The 20954-nt window shown below is 32.7% G+C and overlaps 2 protein-coding genes across 2 annotated transcripts; one reads left to right on the forward strand and one right to left on the reverse strand.

The window, feature by feature from the left end:
- Positions 1 to 9888: 9888 nt before the first annotated feature.
- On the forward strand, positions 9889 to 12429 carry LOC127079531 (nuclear intron maturase 1, mitochondrial). The gene has a single exon (XM_051019921.1). It carries the CDS (start codon positions 10003 to 10005, stop codon positions 12070 to 12072), a length of 2070 nt encoding a protein of 689 aa, XP_050875878.1. The 5' UTR covers positions 9889 to 10002; the 3' UTR covers positions 12073 to 12429.
- Positions 12430 to 19549: 7120 nt separating this feature from the next.
- LOC127079537 (uncharacterized) lies at positions 19550 to 20128 on the reverse strand. Its single transcript, XM_051019927.1, has one exon. It carries the CDS (start codon positions 20039 to 20041, stop codon positions 19583 to 19585), a length of 459 nt encoding a protein of 152 aa, XP_050875884.1. The 5' UTR covers positions 20042 to 20128; the 3' UTR covers positions 19550 to 19582.
- Positions 20129 to 20954: the final 826 nt, after the last annotated feature.

Below are 20954 nucleotides of genomic sequence, written 5' to 3' on the forward strand. Positions count from 1 at the left end.
GGTAGGTAACACGCTAAATAGATACAATCACCGTGGTGGAAAACATCATACATACAATTACACCTTACCTCACAACGCTTGGTTCAACATGGTAGTATCCAATCGTTGTGATAGGTGTTTTCCATAGTAATGCCAAAAGGGAAATTCGACAAAGGAATTAGCTGTAATTTATGCAAAGACTTTGGAAGAAGAGACAACAAAATTCAACATTGAAGGATCTGGTCTTGTACTTAGTGGTATTTTCAATAGAGTTGGTCATTAAATTTGACAAATTGAAGGAGTTCAACTAGAAGCAGATTCAAATTTCAAACTAAAATAATTGTTTGATCTTATCCAAAAACACCAAGGACACATGGAGGTCAATCGAATGATAGTTAAGCATGCAGAGATGACGTGTCGGACGGAAGGGTATTTGAACATTGGAAAATCATTAGTTTTATAACATTATAAATATGAATTCTAGTGTTAGGATTCAGGGTGACAAAAATAATTGTAAACTTCAATATACACTCAAAGTACCCATACACAAGCGAGAAACGAGTTTTCTGAAGAAATGTACTTGCCTACCACTTTCTCACTTATGCAAATAAAGTTTTGTTTCATTTAATTTACTTCACTTTTACTTGATTTTATTTACCATTCATGTAACTAATTTCAACCCAATCGAAATCAACAATTTCACTTACTTTCAAAACTTAACTACTTTTATGAAATAATCAACATTAAATGCACACTTTCTTTCCCCAGCAATTTAGCACAAACTTGCCCCAGGATTTTCTAGTTTGGTCCTTCCTGCAATAAATTTAAAACTAAGTGATTGTTTACTAAAAACACTGGTGAACAAATTGGCACGCCTAGTGGGACCTGTTTGTGCAATTTTTTGAGTTATTTATTTAAAAGTGTTTGCATTGTTTTTGTTATGTTGTGATTTTTTCCTGCATTGAATGGCGTTTTCTACATCTGAATTTATATGCGCTTGAGGAGCGGTAAAACTTTAGTCGAAATGGTGTGTCCTAAGAATATGCCACTTCCCCAAAATAACACTTCAGATACTTAATAACCTATCTCACTGACAGTTGAGAAGACAAAGAATGCAAATCCCATAGGGACTAGTGAACATATCCTCAACCCAATGGCGAGTGCAACGTCGATGCCAGAATTAGTGGTTTCTTTTCATGTGGCAACAAGTATTCCAATGACTCTCTGGCCAACACACGCTCATTTAGTATACCCTAAGCCTTTTTATATGCCAAGTTTCACAATGCTACTAGTGTCGAGGGATTTCCCTTATGGTATGCCAATTGCAATGATGGAAGAATTACAGAGCAACGCTTCAACATATGTAGATAATAATGCAATAATAGCGTCTCCTTGAAATCCATATGTGGTGTTGGGGTTTTCCATTAGCAACCCTGATCGAGTGACACAACATGGAGGGACTGCATTTGCTCCCCTAAACGCGTCTGCTCTAACGATAAATTCCATGTTGTTCATAAGACAATAAATGGATGAAAGTAACCACGAGATAGTTAATATGATTACTCAGCAAATCAATATAGTGTTTAACCCCCTAATTCAGAAGACTAACTAGAGTTACCAATTACTGTCTAATCAAATGGGCTGAATAACCTATTTTTTTGGTGCCCTTTAAGCCTTGGCACAACCAATTCCTCAAATTGTATCAGCCAGGCCAACAGGGATACCTGACAATAGGGTTGCCCTTTTTTTACCAAGGCAACAACAACAAGAGGGACCTCGACCTGTCAGACCCCCTATAATTGTGAGAGGAGAAGAACGAGTAGGCCAAGTTAACCCATGGGTATTTATGGCGGGTAGGAACCAAGATGCTGAAGAAGTAGTCATGAATGTTCGATGAGATAACCTAAGGGGGAATAATAATATGGCCTACATAGTCAAAAATATCCCTGCCCAGAATGGCCTTAATGTAGGTTTACATAGGACAAATTTTGTGTCTCCTTTGACTGAATATGTTCTGCAAACAGAACTTACTAGGGGGTGGAAAGTCTCTAAGTTCACCAAGTTTGCTGGAGACACAAGTGAGTCGATTGTCGAACACATCACTTAATACCAAACGAAAGCAGGCGATATAACAAATAATAAGAATTTGAAAATGAGATTTTCCCCAAATTCTCTAACAAAAAAATGTTTTTACATGGTTCACGACACTCCATCATCCTTCCATAATGTTGACCTGGGATTTTCTACCTAGTAGGGAAAGTCAAGCCAATGCTGCATTTTGTGAAGTGTTAAGTGTTGGCATTGATGGACAAAAGCCGACAGTGATGACACATCGACTGAAACTTCCCGACTAACATCGTGAGATGTAGTTTGGAGGAATCTCAAGAGGATATCTTGAGAATTAGTTAAAGGAGTATTAGGAACACACCTGAGTAACTACTTGACACCATGTCGATAAAGGATCTTCCGACAGACTCTGAATACTTAGAAGATTGAGGAAACCAAGGATGAAGGAGACTTTATTGCATTCAATAACTACTTTCGACGAGCAAGCAATTACTAGTCTCTAAGCAATTAGAGAACATGGGATAATGGTTTCAGCAGTTCCAAATCCTTGACGGTGTGGCACGATGTTGAAACAGGAGTTGTATTTATTCAAATGACGTATCAATTTATGTATATGTAAACTGTCAAAGGCAGTTATTCTTAGTTTAATATATATATATATATATATATATATATATATATATATATATATATATATATATATATATATATATATATATATATATATATATATATATATATATATATCAGACTCATGTGTTGTAATAATGGTTCACAAATTTTCACATACATTCTCTATAGACTTGGAGTATCCGAGTCAAAGAGAAAAATAGTTTGTGAGCAATTATGTGAGTCTGCATGCCTTTTTCTTTGTACTTTTATATGTTTCATTAATCGAAACACCTTTTTATTTTTGTCATTTACTTCATCTCATTTAATGTTTTTTATTTCAAGTTCTTTTTACTATAATTTAAATTTTATTATCTTTAAAGTCTACTTTCATACTGTCTGCAACCAGACATTTTTAGTTACATCTAACATTTACGCCATAGTAAAAGTTTTCGCATAAAACCGATCCCAAAATTTTGGAGTTAATCTCAAAGACTTTTAAACTCGTAATTGTTCGCTAAAAACACCTACGAAAAAGTAGCGCTCCCAATGGAACACGCATGTTTTTGTGTGAAAAATCATTTTTCTCTTGAAGAAACCATCACAGTATTTACTCCGTTATCATTTCCAATGTCTGTTAACATATGCATTTGAGAAGTGGTAAGATTTTTAATGTCCTGGGTCACACTCGTTTAAAGAGTGGTAGAATTTTGATAGTAATGGCAAACCCAAAGAACACTTTTCGAGCCCGAAATGATACTTCAGACTTTGAACCACCAGTTACTACAATCGTTAGTATGATAAGGACAATTAACACTAACGGAGTCACATGCCCTATTTTAACTCAGGTCTCGACTTCAGTATCGATGCCAGGGGTGGTAGTTACTTTCCCATAGGTAACAAGCATACCAACCTCCCCCATGTCCGTTGCAACAGTTATTAGGGACAATAACCCCCAATATGTCCCAAGTTTTACTATGCCTTTAGTTATGAGGGACTACCCTTATGGCATGCCAAGTGTCATGATGGTGGGCTTATACAACCACACTTTGACGTTTGTAGAAAATGTTGCTGCAATAACATCACCCCTAAATCTACATTTGGCGTCAGGATCTACCATAAGCAACCCTAGTCACATATGGAAACCATAGGGGAGACTCTGATATGCCCATCCCATAATGCCAACTTTTACTCCCGCTTCTTTAGCAACCATAAGGCAATAAATGGACGAAAGTAACCATAAAATGGTAAATATTTGACACAACAAATAAGTATAGTGTTTAACCCTTTGATCCAGAACACCATCCAAAGTTACCAGTAGTTAGCCCATCAGATATGCAAGATTGTTGACTTTTGGGGGCACCCCCGACGCCAGTTGTGCCACCACTTATTAACCAAGTTCTAGTCAAGCAACCTCCATCGAAGATAGTCGAAAGGAATCAAGCCCTTAATGGTCTTAAGATATTTATGGTGCCCAGAAACCATGATGCCAACCAAGTACTTAGAAATGTCCAACAGAATAACTTGGGGGGGGGGGGGGGGGGGCAGAACAATATAACAAACGTGGTCGAATAGATTCTGGCCCAAAATGGCCTGAATATTGGCCTTCATAAACCTAATTACATATTCCCTTGTCGGAATATGTTCGACAAACCGAACTCCCCAGAGGTTGGAAAGTCCCCGAATTCACTAAGTTTTTTGGTGAGACTAACAAATAAATAGTCGAGCATGTTGCGAGATGCCAGACTGAGGCAGAGGATATAGCTAATAATGAGAATTTAAAGATGAACTATTTTCCAAATTCTCTAACAAAAACTGCTTTTATGTGGTTCACAACACTCCCTCCTAATTCCACACATACTTGGAATTAATTAGAGAGAGTGTTTCATGAACTATTTTGCATGGGTCAGTCGAAAATTAACCTTAAGGAATTGGTCAGCGTTAAGCGTAAAATGCCTAAATCAATCAATGATTATTTGAACACGTTTAGACTTCTTAATGCAAGATGATTTACGCAAGTCAATGAACATGAGTTGGTTGAAATGGCTACTGGAGGTCTAGACTATTCCATTAGGAAGAAACTAGATATTCAACACCTAAGGGATATAGCCAACTAGTTGATAGGGTATGACAGGTTGATTGCTTGAAGGCTGAAAATGCTAGATCAAGTAAGTACCATAAAAAAGAAAAAGCAGCTTATATTGAGATAGATGAAATAAATATTTATCTGACACAAACAACGATTGTTTTAAAGAGAATAGGGTTAATGTGGAAGAATTAAAGCCAATACCTCTTTATATATATATATATATATATATATATATATATATATATATATATATATATATATATATATATATATATATATATATATATATATATATATATATATATATATATATATAATCCAAAGAAGAGTACTAACTAGCTCTCATGAAAGCTATTCCCTTTATACTTCTCTTTGCTTTAGTTAATGAACTTTTTTACTTCTGTTGTTTCTTTTAGATTTAAATTTGCTACCTTGTCAATGTCGTCTTGAAAAATAAAATAAATGTCACCAGAAAAAGAATGAATGAAAGAGATCAATAGTGAAGTTCTTTTGAAGATTGAAAGTTGATGAAGAAAAAAATTGACTACTTGTACTCAAGCTTCAAATACCTCAGCTTGTAAGGTTTGAGTTAACAAATTTCCACTTATTAATTTTCCTTCTTATGAGAGTATCCATGCATTAGTCCTTTTCTGGAATTTACACTTTTTCTGATTTTGAGTCTATTGGTCTGATAAATACACACTGAGGCGGTTGTTTATGAAAACTCTGAGCCTTTTAAGATACCTTGCTTCAATGTGATAATATCCTTTGTTTAACCTTTTAGCCTAATCCTATCTTTCAATTACATAGCCTTATTATATAGCCATTTAGTTGAAGGATAAATTCTTTCCATCCTCTTTGGAGTTAGATAGAAATAATTGTTTTACTTGTCAAATGCAAAAGAATAAGTTTGGGGCTGCTGTTAGAAGTTAGCAACGAATAAGTTTGGGGTTAGGGTGCTATATAAATTGGTCAAAAAAAGAAAAAGAAAAAGAAAGAAAAAAATAAGAAGTTAAAATAGCTTATTCAATCCTTTTTTGTGTGAAAAATAGGACCAACTAAAAGAGTTCTCTAGTGCCAAGTGAATTACAAAAGAGTGATATGGAAGGAATTAGATAACACCAAGAAAATTAGGTACCTAAACCCAAATATTTAAGCCTATTATCCTAAATTATCCCACCCTGACATAAGCCACATTTCAACCTTAAAAGTACCTAAAAAGTGTGTGTTTAAATATGACTTTGATTGATTCAATTATAAATTTTCCAAATTCATTGTTAAATACTTTTTGTATGTTGATTGAGTGATTACCCTGTCAAATTTAGGGCATAACTGTGTGATGAGACATAACTTGAGTACTTGTATGTCGGAAGAACTTTTCCGAGTTTATGGGATATAAGCAGGGAACCTAAGTGTTGATTAGAAAAATGTGACATTTATTGGTAAGGGTAAGCATTTTAATTTTGACGAAATGTTTAGTGTGTATATAGGTTACCTGAGGAAAAACAACATGTTAAGTTTGGGGTTATGATGACAGTCGTCATTACGCATTTTTTATGAGAAAACTTAGACAAATTCGGAAGAATAATGACTTAAAGTAAAGCCAAAGTGTGAAAAAATAAGCAAAAATCCAAGACAAGGAAGATATAAATAGTTAGTGAAATATTGAAGACATGAAGAAGAAAACAAGCATTCAGCCACTGGATTTCTTGCGCCCGCGAAACATTCCATTGGCACGACGAGGCTTGCATTGCGGCGCGATGCTGATATATCGCGGCACAGTGACAAGCATTTGGCTTACACAAAATTTTCTATTTAAGGGGGACTTTGGCTACTTTTTTAGGGTTATGAAATTGGGAGATAAAGTGACAACTATGAATACTCCATATTGAAATTTTGAAAGCATTGGGATTATTGGAGAGTCATTCTTCCATAGATTTTGGTGATGAATACTTATCAACTCATGGTATTTGTTAATTTATCAATGAGTATCTAAGTTTCTTTAGTTTAGGCCTTTTTGAGATGAACCTTATTTTTACTTTGTTGGAACATATGTCTATTTGAGATTTATTGAGACTTTTATTGTTATTATTTTTATTTAAGTTGTTCTTGAGTTTAATGTTTTTTTTTATTACGGGTGTATAAATAAATTTAGATTCATATGGATTTCTAACTGCTAGTCTACTTATCTAATATAAAGCAATTTATTCGACTTTGTAATTAGCTAGGGATAGTTAATTAGAAGTCATTGCTTTTGTATTAACGCACTTAGAGCATCTATAATTTGACTTTGAATTGGCCTAAGGAATTAGGGAATTATCGTATAAATTAGTGAGCTTCACACCAATGAATTGAGTGCAGTGGTCTTGTTAATTCACAATGTGATAATAATATAATTGAAACTCAAGAAATACATAATTTTATCAACATGTAAAAATCAGGGGATTTGATAAAACACATGATCGTTTTTCTCGGCTTTAAGTTAATTCTTTTTATTTTTGTCGTTCGTGTTTCCGAAGCAATTTTTTAATGAAAATTCCCCATTTAATTACTTGAATTCACACATAATTATCTTGTTAAATTACAATCCTTGTGGAGACGATCTTTTTATTATTACTTCGACACTATTAGTATATTTGCGAGAAGTCATCAAGTAGTAGTTGCCATGATTGGACATGAATGTCGTCTTGGGCGCATCTACAAGATTCATCTTGATCTAATTGTAGCTAGATTAGGCATCCATAAAACTAAAAGTTTTGTATCATGAGGACCAAACAATCAGGTGGTCTATATTGGCTAGAAGTAATGGATCTTTAGGGCACACGATGTTAAGGTGAGTGAAGTCGATGCACATTCAACATTTTTTTGATTACTTCCATACCAAGACTACGTTAGCCAATCATTTCCTTTTCGAGTCAATTTTTTCCTATAGAAAGGCGGCTTCTCCTCATTTCGTTTTACACCTAATTTATGATTAGAAAATCTTATATTATTCTTCTACTCTTTTTTTTCATATTTTATTTTCACAAAGATTGCCTTAGTGCCAAAAGATTGAAAAGCCCTTGTGGGAATTTCATTCTAATTAGTGTTTTTCTTTTCATGAAGTGTGATTCTCTTGTAGATTATATTTGTAAAAGACTTAAAGAATACAAGATAAACTTGAAAAAAACTTGGGTGAAGGTTCTTAAGCTCAGTCTGTGTTAAAATCTCTGTTTGATTGTTGAAGATCTGTTGGCTGATTCTTTGAAAGATCAAATATGATATTAATGGAACTCTCAAGAGGAAATTTTTGGAGATAGAAGTAGGCCAAATGGTTATGAAAAGCCTATATAAATCTATGGTGCATTATTTCTAAACTCTTATCTCTTTAATTTGTGTTAATTATTTTATTTCGGTTGCATTTCTCTTTTCATCTCATTCGTTCTTATTAACCTCTAACATAAATGTTTTAAAAAGTAAAAAGGTTTTATAAATTAACCACGAGTTTTAAATATTATAATTCACCTCCATCTTGTGTTTGGAGTCACTTGGTCAATATATCTCTAAATTAATCTTAAAAGATATTTATAATATTCTAACATTAATGAACGGATCCACGAACCGAAACGACCAAACCTGATCCCCGCATACCGCTATAGTCACCCATATGACAATTGAATCGTTGACCAGTCAATCCATTGACCATTGACCGAGTCAAACATTGACCAATTCAATAGTTGACCGAGCCAAATAGTGACCGTTGATCGTGCATTGACTTTTTAAAACTAAAAGTCAACAATATCAGAATATGTATTTTCTTTCTCTTCCTCACTTGAGTTTTAAGGTATACTTTAACAATCTCCGCCTTGATTTGAAACTGCAGCGATGATATTTTATCCATTAACTACCTTCTTGTTATCTACCATGTTGAATCATTATTCAACAATTTTGATCAAGTTCAAAGCACACTTGAACCTTGATTTTGCCACTTGTATCCACTTGCTTTTAAATCACCTTATCTTGCTTAGGTAATATAACAAGCCCGCAAATACTATTCTTATACCATATTTGAATCTCCTTGCTTTCAAATGCCTCCGTAAATCATGTTTTTGAATTTTGTAACCTTTTAGCCACATTTAAAGATAACACCCAAGACCAACATGAATGACCCTTTGAGATGGTACAATCTCCCTTCTTACTGTATCATGAGTCCAATGATAATCAAATTCCTCTGTAATCATTCCCTCACTACTACTAGTATCTATAGTAGGAACCTCTACCTCAAACCGATTCTTCTCCACCATAGTTTCCAAAAGCTCCACCCTAGGTTTTTACTCTTCTTTCCTTGGCGAGACTCCCTAAAAGTAATACATATGTGATTGATGAACTTCAATTTTTCAGGATCCATTCTCAGAAGCTCATAAATCTACCTTGACCTCAAATCACATAGCTTGTTCTTGTCACGAAAGTATTCACTAGCTGATGATGAATGAACAACAAAATTGGAACCTTCTAAAATATATAAGCCATATATTTTAGACCATTTAGCTATGCTCACTTCACCATGTGAAATCTTCAACATCACATGTTCAACTCTTATGTAATAGCCTAAATCATTGAACATGCTTATGGATTATAAATTCGCTTGAGCCCTGAAGTATATCTCATGTTGTGGAGAAGAAACTCATAATCATCAAACATTTTAAGCATGATCGTACCAATACCATAAACCTTGCAAGCCTTATTGTCATAAAGGAAAACTACTCCACATTGCTCTAGCTTTAAATTTTTAAAGTATTCTTTTCTTGGATTCATATGATAAGAGAAACTTAAGTACATGATCGAACTCTTTCCAGTCTACAAACTCGACACCAGTAGTACATTATCACTCTCATAAATATCCTTATTTGAGGTGACTGCACTTTGAAGAATCATCATTGCCTATCAACTCGGGATAATCCCTCATGATTTTCTAAAACTTTACTTTGTCTTGTTAAATTAGTTTAATTGATAATTATATAGAGGCATTCGATTGCAGAGTTCTAGATTCAAACACACAAGATTCCACTTATCTATGTTTAAGGGGTGGAAATCTAGCCTTTTTTTTCTTTTTCTTTTCTCTCATTGTAGTTCTCAAAACCAAACAAAGTATAAGTGCATTTTTTATCCCTCCATCACAAACCCAATAAACCCCTACAAAACAATTCCCCCGCTAGCACAGTGTTAAGTATTTCTCCACCTCCCAAACCCAAACAACCAGAAAATGTAAAAAACAAAACATGTCATTGAGGAAATTCATCAAACACCTTCAGCCCCTCCACATCTCCCCCAACAAACTCTCACCATTTCACCCTCTCTTCACCCGTTCCCTTCAAACCTCAACCCAAACCCTCCATCAAGACCAACACCAAGATCCACAATCTCTTCTCAAACAAGACCCAATCGAAATATGCACTTCTCTATGGCTCAAAACCTTTTCTTCCCCCAAAACCACTTCATTCCCAAACCTCACCGGTTACCTCTCCAATTTCGATCTCTGGGTCTTCGCTTATCAACGCTCATGTGCTCACGTCACCGGGACTTTCCCTCCCCGTAACGCCATTCACCCAAATCTCCTCCGTGAAATTCTTTCCCTTCGTAATGTCGTTATTCGCGGTCGTTTTTCATGGAATGATAAAACCAACCAATTGCTTAAAACCCCATACGACAAAACCTTTTCAAAGCCACTATCAAAACGGAAACTTCAAGCTTTTCTGGATTCCAATGAGCCTTGTTTTCAAGACAGGGTTGTTCAGGAGGTTCTTTTGACTATTCTGGAACCGGTTTTTGAGCCGAAGTTTTCTTTGAAATCACACGCTTTTCGACCAGGCAGAAATGCACACACTGTTATTCGAACAATTCGGAGTAATTTCGCGGGTTATTTGTGGTTTTTGAAGGGTGATTTGAGTGAGATTTTTGATAGAGTTGATACTGATGTTGTGATGGGTTGTGTTGAAAAGGGTACTAGAGATAAGAAAGTTTTGAGTTTGATAAAGTCTGCGCTAATGGGACGAGTGACGCGGAGAGTAGAAGAAGGTGAAGTGTTGAGGAAAGATAAGAAGAGGAAAGCGACAAAGAAGAGGATTCTTAAAGAGAATGAACCAAAACCGGATCCTTATTGGTTAAGAACATTCTTCAGTTTTGCTCCTGAGGAGGCTGCTAAGGTACCTTCTTATGGTCATTGTGGGATATTAAGTCCATTGCTTGCTAATGTTTGTCTTAATGAATTGGATCATATGATAGAAGAAATGATTGTTGAGTTTTTTAGGCCTTGTAAGTTTGATTCAATATGGAAACATTCAATTGATGATGGATGTCATAACCCGGCTTGGCCCGAGTTTGTTCCGTCGAGTGGTAATGAGAAAACTAGGAAGATGGATTACATAAGATATGGTGGTCATTTTTTGATAGGGATTAGGGGTCCTAGAGAAGATGCTGTTGAAATTAGGAAGAAAGTTGTTGAATTTTGTGAGAGTACTTTTGGGTTAAGGTTAGATAATTCCAAGTTGGAGATTGAACATATTGCAAGAGGTATTCAATTCTTGGATCATATAATATGCAGAAGAGTGATACATCCAACTTTGAGGTATACAGGCTCTGGAGGTAACATAGTGAGTGAGAAGGGTGTTGGAACTTTACTTTCGGTTACTGCTAGCTTACAACAATGCATTCGGCAGTTTAGGCAGCTAGAGCTTGTTAAGGGTGATAAGGACCCCGAGCCGCTTCCGTGTAACCCTATGTTGTATTCAGGTCAAGCTCATACAAACTCACAAATGAATAAGTTTCTTGAGACCATGGCTGATTGGTATAAATACGCTGATAATCGCAAAAAAGTTGTTGGCTTTTGTGCCTATGTAGTTCGCAGCTCTTTGGCTAAATTGTATGCTGCTAGGTATAGGCTGAAGTCTCGAGCCAAAGTATACGGAATAGCTTCACGAAACCTCAGCCGGCCACTGAGGGAGAGTACCAACAATTCTGCACCTGAGTATTCAGATCTTTTGAGGATGGGACTGGTTGATGCAATTGAAGGTGTTCAGTTTTCGCATATGTCCTTGATTCCATCTTGTGATTATACTCCGTTCCCGAGAAACTGGATACCTGACCACGAGAGGGTGTTGCATGAGTACATAAAACTTGATAATCCTAAATTTTTCTGTGATCTGCTCAGATATATTAAGCAAAAAGGCTTAAATATTCCCCAAGATGAAATTTCTCAAATGGTATGGGACTACAAAACTCTTGGGGTTGGTTATTTTCGATCTGACAGGGATAAAGAAGTAAAAGCTGATTTAAAGGCGATACCTGAGTAAGTTCGGCATTGATAGAAAATTAGCGGAATCTTCTCAATATGAATGTCCTGCTCAAATTGACGATCTCAAAGAAAAATGATTTCCTGCATTTTTGAACAATTTTTGATGTTAAGTGTAGAAGTCCTTTAAATTGTATTCTCACAAGAAGTGTTAGTTCATGCTGACATTATCTATATGAAAGGTAGAATATTTTCTTTGGAAGGGTGAAACTCAGGTGACAATGTTGTATGTAACTTGTAATTAACTACTGACAATATAAACATGACAACATGTACAAACAAAGTTTTCTTCATTGTCCAATTGTGCTTACAAACAAAGTTTTCTAGATTGATATTCATTCCTTTCTATATTGTTTTCTTTTTTCGGCTATTGAATATTTTACATTGTTCATATAATTTCTATACTCAATTTCTTATGATGGATTTCAGAGTTCCACCAGTTTAGAATTTAGTTAGGCTTTAACACAGGGTTAGCCCCTCTCACTTTGTTTTTTAGTCCTAGTAAATTTTTGGTATTGTCTCTTCAAAACCATAAGAACTGCACTCTGCCTCTCAAATATTATTTTGGAAAAAGGTGATAGAGAGAATTTGTGTGTATGAGTTGGTATAATTGGTGAAAAGTTGTATGAGTGAGGTGAGATTTAATATCATCCTTCAAAGTTAAGGAATTATCATTGTGGGAAAATGTGATGGAGGGAATTAAGACCCTCCATCTTAAAGTACGCAACCAAACTGTGCCTAACACAACATCAACACCCTCAATTGTTAGCAAGTAAAAAGGAAGGGTGAAATGTTGGTCTTGTAAAATAATTTGAACATTATTACAAATTCCTTCTCATTGTAAATGAGAGTCATTACCAATCATAATTGAAAATTGGGTAAATGATGTGCAATTTGTGATTGTAAGATGTTCTGAATGCCTCATGTATTAAAAAAGAACTATCACAAGAAGTCCACCAACTTGTCCCTAAAATTTTAGTGTTTCAGGAGAAAATTGACCGGTCAACGTTTGAGGTGATAGTTGAAAATAAATATTATTAGGATTAACTTTTAAATCTTCTTATGAATTATGTAGGTTTGCTAGTGAAAATTGCAGTCATTGTCGGTATCGTTTTAGTTTTGATTGTTTATCAATTTACGTGTATAATGCATTATATGATTTATCACGTGTGTGTATTTTATCCAACATAGGAATTTATTTGAATTGTTGTTGTAACATTGTCATTGCAATTCATTTCGAATAATAATTTGTATTTGTATTCGTCCGCTTCAGCTATATTTAATCTTTGTTCCATTGAGAAACCACTTGATTCATTGGATTAATTGCTGTGTCCATGTTGTTGTCTCCTTTTCGAGCCTAGTAATTGATTTTGTATCAATACATTGAGTATTGTTTGAATCACAAGCTATAACACTTGAAGCAAGGATGTAAGTGTGTAAGATTTGAATCATACAAAGTGCGATTCAAATCATGAAGTCTCTTGAAAGTTGAGTTTTGGCTCTGCTTCATTTGATTTGAATCAAAGAACAGTGTGATTCGAATCACAACTCCTCTTAACACAAATCATGAGGTACACATGACTCGAATCATGTTCTCCTACTGTTCTTTCGAATCATTGATTCAAGTTGATTGTTTCTTTGATTCAAATCATTACTTTATGATTTGATAAAAACCCATTGTCTTAGTAGTTTTGAAAAATAGCATCTTGCGAGTGTGTGTCATCTATTGCACCAATTATTCACTTTTCTCCTTTTTGTCAATGAAGAATTATGTGTCACCCAAGAGAAAATATCTCAAAAAAGGTGTGAGGAATCACATCTTTTGACTGATTGTTGTGTTTTCTTGTTGTTGAACAAGAAGCCTAAAGAAAGTGTTATGATTGATTAATCAAGTCATATAATAGATCAATCTATCACCAAGAACCAAAACAATTAACTTTTCTACCAAAATCCTTAAGAGCACTTAATGTGTGTTTTTCATTCACCAATTATATCAAGGCCGTTTGGTTTCTTACATACCAACTATATCAAGCTCATTGGAAAAACACGGAACGAAAACATAATTGGATGTCTTATGTCCATTCTTAACCGAAATTAGAGCTCCTAAAAGAATTTAAAAAACTTGAAATAACAATAAGTAACGGGGAGATTGGAAATGAAAAATGAAGTGAGAAGGGTTCACATTAGGGGTGTTCAGATCCAATCCAATCAAAAAAAAAAACCAAAAACCGAACCGAAAAAACCGAAATCCAAAAAAACCGATTTTTTTTGGATGTATTTGGATCACCATGTTGCATAACCGATCGGTTCGGTTCGGTTTACGGTTGGCTTCATGAAAACCGAACCGGTCCAAACCGAACCGGTATTACTTCCATTTACTCATCCTATTAAATTAATTATATTCACTTTAATGCAGCTTTGGTATGTTACTGTCATATATATTTGTCATATATTTAATTTATATTACAAGTCTCCCTATAAGCACTAAGTAAGCAGGTCTCCATATAAAATATTTATTACAGCAATGTCTATTTCGTTGGGATAGATATTGTCCATATATTATAATGAATCTTTGCAACAATGACATCAAATAGCCATATAATATGAAAATTAGATATTGTCTTAGTAGACGTTGGAGGCATAATTGTAACTGGTATTGAAATATATTCGTTTTAAATTTCACAGTGTTGATTTAAAAACCGAATAAAACCGATTCAACCGAACCGAAATAAACCGTATAAATTGGATTGGATTGGATTGGATTTTTCTTGTTGTCATCCAAAAACCGAACCAAACCGTATGCTTTATATATTTTGGATCGGATGATATTTTGTCTCAAAACCGATCCAAACCGGACCGTGAACACCCCTAGTTCACATACACTTAATTATGAGTCATTTATGTTTCTTTTTATTTAAAAATATAATAACAATATAATAAAGACTTAAAGACTTATATATAATGTTGAATTTTATTTAATTTTAGTCCTTCAAGTTAAAATCAGCAGAAATTCTGCAGATTTCTTGCGGATTTTATCTTTAAACACTAAAACCATTTTTTCTAACATTCAAAGATTATTTTCAAACAAAAAAAGATATAAGAAAGAAAAATAAAAATACGTCAACTTATAGAAATCAATTAATTATTTAAGTCCATAATATATTATATAATCAAAGTTGATTATCAAATTTATAAGTTAGAAAATTCAAACCTAAAGACTGAACCATTCATTTATTTGTTCTAATAGGTTGAGCAGAATATTACACGTACTTGAACGGATTCAAATATATAGTAGATTAATTAGTTCAACTTTTTTGTCAAATAATTAGTGGTTAAAATTTTACTATTTAAAGATGCAAAAATTGGAATGTTGCGGGTTCGAACCATCGTCTTTAAATCTAATATTTATGCACCAGCTTGCCCCTAAAATTTTAGTGTCTGAGGGGAAAATTGGTCCGTCAACAGTTAAGGTAATAGTTGAAAATAAATATCACTAGGATTAACTTCAATTCTTCTGAATCGCGTAAGTTTTCCAGTAAAATTGTAGTCGTCGCCGATATCGTTTTAGTTTTGATTGTTTGTCAATTTGCATGTATGATGTATTATTTGATTTATCATGTGTTTGTATTTTATCCATCATATAAGTTTATTTGAATTATTGTCGTAACATTGTTGTTGTAATTCATTTAGAATAATAATTTGCATTTGTATTCGTCCGCTTCGGCTATATTTAATCTTTGTTCCATTAAGAAACCTCTTGATTCATTGGATTAATTGTTGTGCCCGTGTTTTTGTCTCTTTTTCGAGCCTAATAATTGGTTTTATATCAATACATTGAGTATTGATTAAATCACAAGTTATAACACTTGAGTCAGGGATGTAAGTGTGTATGATTCGAATCATACAAGGTGTGACTCGAATCATGAAGTCTCTTGAAAAAGTTGGGTTTTGGCTCTGCTTCATTTGATTAGGATCAAAGAAGAGTGTAATTCATATCACAACTCCTCTTGACATAAATCATTTGATTATGATCAAAGAAGAGTGTAATTTGAATCACAACTCCTCTTGACACAAATCACGAGGTACACCTGGCTCGAATCATGGCCTCCCACCCTTCTTTTGAATAATTGATTCAAGTGGATTGTTTCTTTGATTAGAAGCATTACTTTATAATTTGATAAAAATCAATTGTCCTAGTAGTTTTAAAAAAGTAGGATCTTGCGAGAGTGTGTCTATCTCTTGCACCAATTATTCACTTTTCTCATTTTTATCAATGAGGAATTGTGTGTCACCCAAGAGAGAATATCTTAGAAAGGTGTGAGGAATCAAATCTCTTGACTATTTTTTTTGTTTTCTTGTTGTTGAACAAGAAGCCTAAAGAAAGTGATAAGATTGATTAATCAAGTCATATAATTGATAGATCTATCATCAAGAAATAAAACAACTAATTTTTCTACCAAAATTCTTGAGAGAACCTAGTGTTTGTTCTTCATTCATCAACTATATCAAGATCGTTTGGTTTCTCACATACCAACTTTATCAAGGTCATTGAAAAAACATGGAACAAAAACATAATTGGATGTCTTACGTTTATTCTAAACCAAAATTAAAACTTCTAAAAAAAAGTTAAAAAACATGGAATAACAATAAGTAGCGGGGGTATGCAATTATGCAATTAAAATTAATGTGAGAAGGGTTCACATACATTTAATTATGAGTCATTTATGTTTCTTTTTATTTAAAAATATAATATAGACTTAAATAGTCAATTGGTCTATGTAATTTGATATGTTTTTTGTTTTTCGTATATATATATATATATATATATATATATATATATATATATATATATATATATATATATATATATATATATATATATATATATATATATATTTGAATAATATTGAATTTTATTTGATTTTAGTCCTTAAAGTTAAAATCAGCTGGAAAATCTGCAAATTTCTTATGAATTTTATCTTTAAGGACTAAAATCAAAAAGATTTTAATATTCAGAGATTATTTTCAAACAAAAAAGATATAAAGAAGAAAAACCAAAACAGGCCAACTTACAGAAATCAATTAACTATTTAAGTCCATAATATATTATATAATCCATATTACTTAACGAATTTATAAGTTAAAAAATTCAAACCTAAAGACTGAACTATTTATTTATTTGTTCTAATAGGTTGAGTCAAATATTACACGTACTTGAACATATTCAAATATATAGTAGATTAATTGGTTCAATTTTTTTGTCTAGTAATTAGTGGTTAAAATTTTACTATTTAAAGATGAAAAATTAAAATATCGCAAGTTCGAACCAACGTCTCTGAATCTAATATTTATCCACCAGCTTGTCCTACAATTTTAATGTTTGAGGGGAAAATTGGTCAGTAAACGCTTGAGGTGATAGTTGAAAATAAATATCACTAGGATTAACTTCTAAAACTTCTTCTAAATTACGTAGGTTTTCCAGTGAAATTGCAGTCATCGCCGATATCGTTTTAGTTTTGATTGTTTGTCAATTTGTGCTTATAATGCATTATTTAATTTATCACGTGTTTGTATTTTATCCATCATATGAATTTATTTGAATTGTTTTTGTAGCATTATCGTTGTAATTCATTTTGAATAATAATATGTATTTGTATTCATCTGCTTCGACTATATTTAATCTTTGCTCCATTGAGAAACCTCTTGATTCATTGGATTAGTTGTTGTGTCCATGTTTTTGTCTCCTTTTCGGGCCTAGTAATTGGTTTTATATCAATACATTGAGTATTGTTTGAATCATAAGTTATAACACTTCAGTCAAGGATGTAAGTGTGTATGATTTGAATCATACAAAGTGTGACTCGAATCATGAAGTCTTTTGAAAGTTGCATTTTGGCTCTGCTTCATTTGATTCGAATCAAAGAAGAGTATGATTCAAACCACAACTCCTCTTGACAAAAATCATGAGGTACACTTGACTCGAATCATGGTCCCCCACCCTTCTTTTGAACCATTGATTCAAGTTGATTGTTTCTTTGATTCGAATAATTACTTTATGATTTGATAAAAACCCATTGTCTTAGTAGTTTTGAAAAAGTAGCATCTTGCGAGGGTGTGTCTACCTCTTGCACCAATTATTCACTTTTCTCCTTTTTGTCAATGAGGAATTGTGTGTCACCCAAGAGAGAATATCTCAGAAAAAGTGTGAGGAATCAAATCTTTTGACTGATTTTTTTCTTCTTGTTGTTGAACAAGAAACCTAAAGAAAGTGATATAATTGATCAATTAAGTCATATAATTGATCGGTCTATCATCAAGAACTAAAATAACTAATTTTTCTATCAAAATTCTTGAGAGAGCCTAGTGTGTGTTTTTCATTCACCAACTATATCAAGGTCGTATGGTTTCTCAAATACCAATTATATTAAGGTGATTGAAAAAACATAGAACAAAAACATAATTAGATGTCTTACGTTCATTCTAAACCAAAATTAAAGCTTCTAAAAGAAAGTTAAAAAACTTGGAATAACAATAAGTAGTCGAGTAATACACTTAAATATGAGTCACTTATGTTTCTTTTTATTTAAAAATATAATAACAATGTAATATAGACTTAAATAGTCAAGTGGTCCGTGTAATTTGACATGTTCTTGTTTTTCATATATATATATATATATATATATATATATATATATATATATATATATATATATATATATATATATATAATTTTAGTCCTTAAAATTAAAATCAGTAGAAAAATCTGTAGTTTTTTGCGGATTTTATCTTTAAAGATTAAAATAATTTTTTTTTTTATAATTTCAGAGATTATTTTCAAACAAAAAAAATAAAAACATGTCAATTTATAAAAATTAATTAACTATTTAAGTCCATAATATATTATATAAACAATGTTGGTTAACCAATTTATAAGTTAGAAAATTCTAACCAATTAACTATTTAAGTCCATAATATATTATATAAAGCATGTTGATTAACCAATTTATAAGTTAGAAAATTCTAACCTAAAGAAGGAATCATTCATTTATTTGTTTTAATAGGTTTAGTTGAATATTACACGGTTTAGTTGAATATTACACGTATTTGAACGAATTCAAATACATTAAATAATTAATGGTTAAAATTTTACTATTTAAAGATGAAAAAATTGGAATGTAATATTTTTGCGCAATTATAAATTGGTTCAATTTAAATTGTTACATTTGCGGATCAACATGCAGTTATAAAAATCCCTACACATTAGTGTCGTTCTTGAGACTAGGAAGCAATAAAGATTTATGAATTTAATGTTTGCTTCTTGCACTTGTTGCCAAACCATTCTTAGATTTGTTTAGAGGAAAACCATATTCTTAGATTATGAAAATATATTACAACTATTTTAATTAAATATATCCAAACTAAAATGACAAACACTGGATTAGTAATTCATTCTTTCATTCTAATAACGCATCCTAAATAAATCAATAAAAGTTTGTTGATGAAATTTTATGTTAATTTTGTTGCGGTGTATGTTCTTCTTGGAGAGCAAATGCTGATAGAGGAAACGATCTAGCAATTCCAGAAGAATTTGCGAACGAGATCACATTAGAAGAAGGTTCATTGATGAAGATATCTGTCACAGGAAGCCATATAAACAACTCTTTGGTCTTAACACCGGTGACCCTTCGCATCAGGTGTTCCTCCACGAAGGCAGTAACCTCCGTGTCAAAAGAAACCTTGCGACCGATGTCATTGTACCGGTGCACCTTCCTTTCCCTTTGCTTGAGCCACACGTAACCCGTGAGACGATTGTAACCCATTTCCACTATGTTGTCCAAAGGAAGCAAACCCCTTGGAAGGAAAAATTGATCAAGGAGAAAGTTTGTTTTTTGTTTGCATATTGCTTCTCCTTTGTATATCTCTGTCTCATCCCTTGGTTGTTCTATTATTTTATGTTGTTGACATGCCATGGTTCTTCGTTGTTGCTAATTGATGTATCTTATTTTCTTGTTTACATAGAAATTTAGTTTAAGATTTGATAAGAGAGATTTTATTGGAAGTACCTAGATTTAGGGACAATGACACTTTTTGGGATTGAATCCTATCACATTATATTGATGAAAAAACCGTTCAAAATTTGGCATGATTTTTGTGACAATGCACAATCCTCATCATTTCTTTAGCCATTCATTCAGGTATACCCATGATGCGATCTTTTGATGAAATTGTTTAATTTAAGCATGTTAAAAATTAGTGTCATCTCGGATTTGGATATGGTGGAGTAGTGGGATATGTGGCCTATAATGTATTTTATATATTATAGGGGTGGGTGGTTACAAATTAATCGGTTTATATTACTCCATCATAACAATAAAAATTCCATCTAATTCATCAATCATAACAATAAAATATTACTTTGGTCCATATTTGTATAATTAGTAATTCATATATTTATTTTTCTAAGCTCTCATTTGACCAATCATAAAATTTCTTTAAAAATATTTAAAAAATATAATTAAATAATTAATTAAGTAGTTCGGTAAGGTTAGAGACACTACATAAATTTCTAAAAATATTTTAAAGATTAAAGATAATATAGATCGAAAAAATATCCTTTAACCTTTTCGATTTTGTATCGTGGATGTGGGAGAACCGAGTGTTTTTAAATATTTTTTTATTGTTTTTTTATTGAACGTGTTTGTTGTGAAATTTTAGTGTGAGTAATACTTTTATATTTGTTTTAAGGTTATTAATGTTCTCATTTTTAATGGTCAAGAGACTTCCTTTAAAAATTTGAAAATGTTTCTCTTAATTTAATTTCGGAAGTATATTTAATGGCGCACTTATTTCACACCAAAGTATGTTCTAAATGATAAACATCCT

The sequence above is a fragment of the Lathyrus oleraceus genome, chromosome 1 (genome assembly GCF_024323335.1).
Source record: "Lathyrus oleraceus cultivar Zhongwan6 chromosome 1, CAAS_Psat_ZW6_1.0, whole genome shotgun sequence".
Lineage (NCBI taxonomy): Eukaryota > Viridiplantae > Streptophyta > Magnoliopsida > Fabales > Fabaceae > Lathyrus > Lathyrus oleraceus.

What these genes read in the sequence shown, in the direction of transcription:
- LOC127079531 (XM_051019921.1), top strand. Translation starts at nt 10,003, where the DNA reads ATGTCATTGAGGAAATTCATCAAACACCTTCAGCCCCTCCACATCTCC.
- LOC127079537 (XM_051019927.1), bottom strand. Translation starts at nt 20,041, where the DNA reads ATGGCATGTCAACAACATAAAATAATAGAACAACCAAGGGATGAGACA.